The 7,972-nt window shown below is 39.8% G+C and overlaps 1 protein-coding gene across 2 annotated transcripts in view; it reads left to right on the top strand.

Moving 5' to 3' along the window:
- VAMP4 (vesicle associated membrane protein 4) overlaps positions 1–7,669 on the top strand; it is a 15,165-nt gene extending 7,496 nt beyond the window's left edge. The window contains exons 5-8 of one of the 2 annotated variants that reach the window (XM_006766999.2): positions 3,039–3,139; positions 4,159–4,238; positions 5,341–5,392; positions 7,096–7,669. In XM_006766999.2, the coding sequence (XP_006767062.1) occupies positions 3,039–3,139; positions 4,159–4,238; positions 5,341–5,392; positions 7,096–7,124 (262 nt within the window). In that variant the 3' untranslated portion in view covers positions 7,125–7,669. Of the gene's footprint in view, positions 1–3,038; positions 3,140–4,158; positions 4,239–5,340; positions 5,393–5,475; positions 6,477–7,095 lie in introns of those variants that run through there. The other variant, XM_015566051.1, reaches the window with a different exon arrangement.
- The last annotated feature ends 303 nt before the right edge of the window (positions 7,670–7,972 follow it).

The following is a 7,972-nucleotide window of genomic DNA, read 5'->3' as shown; positions in this document are numbered from 1 at the left end:
TCTGTCCACTGGGCCAAACTGGTTAGGGAGGACTGCGCTGATTTTGAGTATTGATAGCACATCGTGGGAATAAGATATTGTGATGGGGTATCACATTTTTTTTAATAAGTCTTTATTGTTCAGATTATTACAGTTGTTCCTCTTTTTTCTCCCCATAGCTCCCCTCCACCCGGTTCCCACCCCACTCCATGCCCTTACCCCCCCGCCATTGTCCTCATCCATAGGTGTTTGATTTTTGTCCAATCCCTTCCCAAACACCCTTCCCCCTGAGAATTGTCAGTCCACTCCCTTTCTATGCCCCTGATTCTATTATATTCACCAGTTTACTCTGTTCATCCGATTTTTTTATTCACTCGATTTTTAGATTTACTTCTTGATAGATAGGTGTTGTCACTTTATTGTTCATAATTTTTATCTTTACCTTTTTCTTCTTCCTCCTCTTCTTAAATAATACCCTTCAGCATTTCATATAATACTGGTTTGGCAGTGATGAACTACTTTAGCTTTTCCTTATCTGTGAAGCTCTTTATCTGACCTTCTATTCTGAATGATAGCTTTGCTGGGTAGAGAATCTTGGTTTGTAGGTTCTTGGCATTCATCCCTTTGAATATCTCTTGCCACTCCCTTCTGGCCTTCATAGTTTCTGTTGAGAGATCCGCTGACAGTCGTATGGGTATTCCCTTGTAGGTAACTGAGTTTCTTTCTCTTGCTGCTCTTAAGATTCTCTCTCTGTCTTTTGATCTTGGCATTTTAATTATGATGTGTCTTGGTGTGGTCCTCTTTGGATTCCTCTTGTTTGGGGTTCTCTGCACTTCCTGGACTTGTAAGTCTATTTCTTTCATCAGGTAGGCGAAGTTTTCTGTCATGATTTCTTCTAATAGGTTTTCAGTATCTTGCTCTTTCTCTTCTTCTGCCACCCCGATAATTTGGATGTTGGGATGCTTGAAGTTGTCCCAGAGGCTCCTTACACTATCTTCATATTTTTGGATTCTTTTTTCTTTTTGTTTCTCCAGTTGGGTGATTTTTGCTTCTTTGTATTTCAAATCTTTGACTTGATTCTTGCAATCCTCTAGTCTGCTGTTGGAACTCTGTATACTATTCTTTATTTCAGTCCGTGTATGCTTCATTTCTAGTTGGTTCTTTACGACTTGCGTCAGTGGGGCTTTGGTGCTCACTGAGTCTGCCCCCTGAGTGTGTCCCTTATGGATCTGAAGAGTTGTAATCTGGAGTGGTCCCACTTTGACCACTGGGTACACTGGCTCTTGGATCTCCAAGGAGGTGCAAAGTCAGCCACTGCCTGAGGCCACCCAGCAGGAGCTATAGAGAGATCTGCAGATTCCTTATCTTTGTTTGGGGTTTGGAGGTGCCCAGATTAGGCGCAGCTGTGAAGCAAGGCAGGCTGCTGATGAGCCTTAGGCTTTCTTTTGGAAGCTCTGGGGTTCTTTGACCCAGCTGCAGTTTGTTAGGTTAGGTTGCAAAAGGCCAGGCCATTCATATGCAAGCGCCTCTGCGCACAGCTTGGGTAGAGTTGTAAATTGGGTGTGGTGTGGTCTCAGGAAATCACAGGGCAGTACAAATAGCAATGGTTGCCCGTTGGCCCTGCCCTTTATAGGTCCCTGGGTCTCTGTGTCCTGCAGGAACAATGAACGCTGCAACCACCTCTGAGAGAAACCCGCCCTTGTGTTCCGGCCCGATGCCAGACAGCCCAGTTTCTCCCCATATGAGTTTGGGTCCCCAGAGTCTCACCTGGTACTGGAGTTCAGAGCAGGTGGGAGTTTGTATCTCCCTCCCGATTGAAAAAGACCACAGTGTACCCAGCTGCCAGCCTCCGTACCTTTGCTCTTCTGCACCTCTGCACCTCCTCCCAGTCTTGGTGCGCTTTTCTCTTTCCTTCTTGTTGTAGAACTTCCACTCAGCCAGCCTTCCCGTGGTTCTGGATGATGTCCATTTTGTCTTTTAGTTGTAGTTTTGATGTGGTTGTGCAAGACAGCAAGTTCAGGTGTTTACCTATGCCGCCATCTTGGTTCCTCTCAGATATCACATTTTTTATGAGATACTTGGACTTTACTCAGGTAGCTGCTGCTGTGAAGAAATATGTTCACACTTATCCTAATCCTAGCTCATGGATCCTGAAATATAGAACCAAGGTCCCAAGAAATTGATTCAAGTACTAGACAGGGTGTTTTTATTTTCTGTTGCTGTGTAACAAATTGGCCGGCAATTAGCAGCCTAAAACAGGACACAACTGTCATCTCAAGTTTCCCATGGGTCAGGAGCTCAGTCACTGCATAGCTGACCCTCTGCACAGGGTCTGAAAGGCCTGAAATCGAGGTGTCACCATGACTTATTTCATAAATTAATATAAGGTCATTTTTACCTAATGATTGGAGCAACAGAGGAAAAGTAGACACTTAAAATAGTGAACACGTCTGTGTTGATGTACTCCAGAGTGAGAGTAGGCAGCTGAAAACCAGTCATTAAATTTTTGAATATATATTAAACCTTCATTGAACAGCCTAAACTTTGGAACAGGCCCTCATCACCTGCTATAAAGGAGGAAGTCATATTTCTATTCTGAAGATCAACAAACATGAAGGTGTTCCGATTGGTTCAGACCCTCCCAGGTATTGCCAGTGTCTTAAACACTGTTTAAGTGAAAACCGAGGAGCAGTGAAGAAAAGAGTTCTACCCATTGAGTGTCAGTGTCCAAGAGCAGACCTTACATTTCCATTTGGGGAATGGTGTTTTCATGAGCTCCTGACACACGTGGGCAGACTCCTTCGTTAGTCCTAGTGTGTGAACTATACAGCAGACTTAGGTTACAGCTGTGTCCGTGTGATGCCTCAGCTCCCTGCTGAAAAGAAGATGAAGCTGATAGGTCAGAGTCAAGCTATTTGACTAAATTCTGCAGTACTTGAACATTTCATAGTTGAATAATTCTGAAAATTTGCTATTTTCTTTCATGTCTAATGAAAGTTGCAAAAATTATAAAATCCTCAAGAGAAAAATAAATATTGTTAATCTTTTTTTTAAACTAGTGTTCAGAATCAGGTGGATGAAGTTATTGATGTCATGCAAGAAAATATTACAAAGGTAATTGAAAGAGGGGAGAGACTAGATGAACTACAGGACAAATCAGGTACAGCTATTTTATATATTTCTTGAAATTATTAACCTATGTTTTAGTGTACTTCTCCCATTTTTCTAGCTGAAGTTTAGGAACATGTGACTTAGTAAAATAGTATTTGGTTCTTAACTGGTGACTGTAACGTTTTCACTTTAGCTTCCTTTACTTTAAATCATCTTGTATTATTTCAAGTGGTCAGTTGAGAATGGAAAATTTAAAAATTCATTGTTGAAGAGTTAGAGTGGCGTGTTTTTCTTTTTTCCTGTTACATTGATGTGCTTTGTATTTCCCATCTCCAGGAGAGGTCTAATCATGTCAACACTTATTTCAAATGTATCTGATAGTTTTATCTTTTCTTCCTCTGGTAACATGTTAGTCTCTGTGCCTATAATAGGTACTCAGATACTGTTTAACTAATGAGTGGCTGAATATATGACTAATCCTTCATAGAGGTTAAAGAAAAAACTTATTTAATCACTTTTAAAATTCATATTTTTTTTGCTTCTAAATCAGTCACTTTTTGGTCTTCTAAGAATGTAACTTTCACATGTCACTTTTTTTCTGTAGATGTGCCAAGTACTTGAATTTTTTAAATTTACTTTTTAAAATTTATCTTTATTGTTGAATGTAATACAGATGTACCCTTTTCCCCCATTGACCCCTTCTAGCCTACCCCTGCCCCCCAAGTACCTAAAGAGTATTTTCTTAATACTCTTTAAGAAAATACTCTTAGTACCTTAAGAGAATTCATAAGTTTGTTTGAAAGGCTTAAGGCCCTGGAAAGACTTTTCTTAATGTTATAAATATGGATTGAATAAAATGACCTGCAGCAGTTTTTTGCTTTTTGATTTTTTTTTTACAATACAGAATGTCAAAGTGTTTGGGTGGAGGAAAGGGAGGCTGTTGTTTTCATGCTTAAAAGGGAATAAATTTGCAGAAGTAGAAATTAATATTTTCTTGTCTTTGTGTGACTAGATAAAAGAATCCTGTTATGTCGTTTAATCCTTCTCTCCACCCTCTGTGTGATATAGAAAGCTTATCGGATAACGCAGCTGCTTTTAGCAACAGATCCAAACAACTCCGACGGCAGATGTGGTGGCGCGGATGCAAAGTGAGTAAACCAGAAGCTCATGGAAAGACTGGTCAGCACCTGCGTGCTGTTCCGAGTCCAGAAGGAAAGGCCCGGATTATAAGCTCAGTGAGGACAGAGACTATGGCTGCCTCACTTTCCATTATGTCTTCTGAGCCTGGGCCAAACTCCATTAATACTTGCTGAGTGATGAATAGTTTGGGAACAGAAATAACTAAAGGAATCAGTGCTCAAAAAGTTGTTTCCATGGAATTCTTCAGAGTTACATTTTATTAATAATGTGCTACCTCTAAACATAAGAAATACTGGTTTCTCTTAGAATTTATTATTAGCATGTTTTGGAGCAGCCTATAGCAGTGGTCGGCAAAGTGCGGCTCGCGAACAGCATGCGGCTCTTTGGCCCCTTGAGTGTGGCTCTTACACAAAATACCGACTTCTGCACATGGGCCACGAAGTTTCAAGAAGTTTCAATCGCACTGTACATGTGCGCCCGCACATGGTATTTTGTGAGAGAAATGATGTGAGCTTAAAATTTTAGTCAGTTCACTAAGGACTAACCTTAAGATTTCTCCACAACTGTCAAACTGACACAGAGAATGCTCTCAGCCACACTATTTATCACATAAGGTTATTCATGGAGAATCTAAATTCCTTCCTCAGAGATAAAAGTGCCAAGAAGAAAGTAAGGGGAGCCAAAACAGAATTCTCATATCCTTTGAGCAAGGCTACAGACATGCTGCCTTGTACTGTGTGTATGAAATCATTGTGCTGGATGCCGGTGCTGTTAATCCTATCCTGATTCACCTTTCTAACAGAGTTGGTAAAATGCCGTACTTTTCCTGGTCTCATATTAGAAGTGAGAGCAAGAAATCATACACAAGAAGTCCAGGTCCATGGAGACTTTGATTGCTGTCCACTGGACAGTGATTCTTGAATGGAAAATTCTGGGCAAGCAAAACCCTTAAATTGGGGGAACCAAATAGCAAGTTCATATGAAAAATTCTATTTTGAAAGCCTTTTAAGGGATTAGCCTTAAAAGGTATAATATGGTAAATAACAACAGATAGTCGAAAAAAGTCAGAATTAATATTTATATCTTTCTTACGCTTTTTGTGTGTTGTAGATAAAAGCCATCATGGCGTTGGTGGTTGTCATCCTTTTGTTGGTGATCATCAGTAAGTATTTCCTGGATTGTTAATTTTGGGGAGTATCATTTGTTCTGGGGTTCATTTTAATTCCCTTTTTAATTTGTCTTCAGTTGATGTGGTCTGTCAGGATTGAGTAATAATTTCTGACCCCAGTCAAGAGCTCTTAGCCTGTGATCTCTGAAAATGCTCCTACATGGTATGCAAACACAGGGCTAAGTGCTTTGTTTGAGGTCAAATATGGCTACTGTTACACTAGGGCCACAGCACTCATCTTCTGCTTATTATCAACCAGAAGGAATGGCAGCTTGCATTTCTTAGTATTCTTTGAAGGACAGATCTAGATAAGCTCTTCAGATGAATGTTTTTTTGTTTCTGTTTTGGATTTGAGCTTGATTTCAGTCATTAATAGCCTTAATATTCTTTTAAAGTAAGATCATTTTTGATATCTCATTTTCTTCAAGGCCTGTTTCCCTGTGCTTGCAGGGACTTTATGAAGATTTGGAAAGTGCCTCAAAATAATTATTTGAAAAATTCCATGGTAATATTCTCTTTTTAAAGAGAAAAGAGTTTTGTTGCAAAGAAATTGAGTCAGCTACATATCTCATATCTCAGACAATAAGTAGACATTTCTGCAAAGGTTTCTCATCACCTAGAAACACCCCTGAGGGGCCAGAAGTAGCGATGGTCTCTCTTCTTTGGAGTGAAAATCACCATTATAATTTCAGAGAAATAATCTAATGGTGTTGGTCTGCCATGAGAACCCAAGCTGTAATTGCATCAAATGGCCACAAGATGTCACTATAAGCTCAGTTCCCCCCACCTCCCCAAATGAAAGTAAAAAACAAAGACATATTGGTGAATGACATCATAATTAAAAAACTGACTTGAGGGTGTCCCTTATAACTCACCAGTCAGATGAGGGAACCCCCTCCACGAGGTACATCTCTAAGACGGCCTCTTACGGATTTTTGTTGAGGCCCCGTAAAGCTATGCACATCAGCCTCAAGGTGTGAGCACCACACTCATCTGGGGGCGGGAGGGGGGGGTGTCACATCCTTTTCTGCTCCCTGGAAAGATCGAATTCCACTCTTGACAAGATATGTTAAAAAAACTTCCATGGCTGAAAGGGTTTGTTAAAGCAAGTGCTAGCCAGGAAAAGACCAGCTCCTGGGTATGAAGTCTGAACCACCCGCAGCTACCCACTGACTAACCATCTCCTCTGTCCCTGCCGTCCTGCTGGGACGTAATTTAGGGCGTCTCGGAACTTCCTGCTTATCCTTGGAAAACTAGAAAATGTGGAATAGCATGAAAAAGATACAATTCAACTGTGATTTTCCACATAGTGATAGCTACTGCTAACATAACTATCATATATATGTCAAGCCTTTTCATACTAACATATAAACATGTTTTTAAAAAACTAAGATTACATACAGACTTTCTTATTAATATGTTATATTTTCTCATGTTATTTATTTTTAAAATATTTTAGCAGCTGTACGCTAAGGTTCAGCCATAATCTGTTTAGTCAAAATGCCAATGTTAGATTCAGGTAACTTTGTGATTATTTTAGCTTCTCCGTTCTCATTTGTTATCTGTCCTTTCAGCCCAAAATTCAGTCCTCGTTACCTGCTTCCCAAGTGGACACAGCTGCATATAAGAGTATTATGTCTAACATGGCATGTGGATATGATTTTGACATGTTCCTTTTTCGTGTTTTTCTCTTGCAGTACTTACAGTTGTGAAATACCGCACTTGACTTAATGAGAGAGATCTTCATTAAACAAAATCTGGGACAATAATAATAATAAAATATTGCTGCATAATTTAAATGAAACCCATGTATATAACTTTCAAAACTTCTTTTCCAAGAAACTGAGAGGCAAGTATCACTTCAAACTGGAGCATTGAGAATGTCCATTATCTTTTTCCCCTTCTAGCAAAATGAAAATGTGCGTTTAATAATTATGTTCAATGCCAAGACAGCCAGCCTGTTTTGCCACATTCCAAGGATCTGATTTGAAACTAGATATTTGCTCATTCACTATGTGTGTCTGTAGTTCAACACTGATACGAGACTTCCGACTGCTTCTTCAGTGGCTTAAGGACTTGGACTCTTGCATTAAGATGTGGGATCAGGAAGCCTATGTAGCTGTTCCATCAATATTCGAAAGATTCTTCTCACATTACAGTTGCTTTGCAAGCAATTTCCACGTTTATGGGTGTAACAAAAGCTAAGTGTTGTAAATGCTGCTGCCTTCAGCTGTAACTAAAAACATTCCAGTAAATCTATTTTTGACTGTATACGGGAATGTGTAGTAATTTCTTGGTATTTGAATTATGAAAATGGGAATTTTAACCGGTGTGAAAATAATAGTAATATGGTGCCATAAAACTGGAGAAATAAAAGTATTGGAGAACATAACTGTAGTTTTTGAAAGTGTCCACCAGCTACCACAACAAGTTCATGGTCTAGTCTCCCTCGTTAGCCTCAAGTAAGGAGGGACCAGTCCTAACAAAGTAGGTGAAATCCACAGGGAACACACTCCCTCATTTTATCATCGCTACTAACGCTCCTCTTTAAGCCCCTCTAACCCTTGTACCAGA

The sequence above is a fragment of the Myotis davidii genome, unplaced genomic scaffold (genome assembly GCF_000327345.1).
Source record: "Myotis davidii unplaced genomic scaffold, ASM32734v1 scaffold580, whole genome shotgun sequence".
In the NCBI taxonomy this organism is placed as follows: Eukaryota; Metazoa; Chordata; class Mammalia; order Chiroptera; family Vespertilionidae; genus Myotis; species Myotis davidii.
The sequence above is the reverse complement of the archived record's forward strand: the minus strand, read 5'-3'. Positions and strand labels throughout refer to the sequence as shown.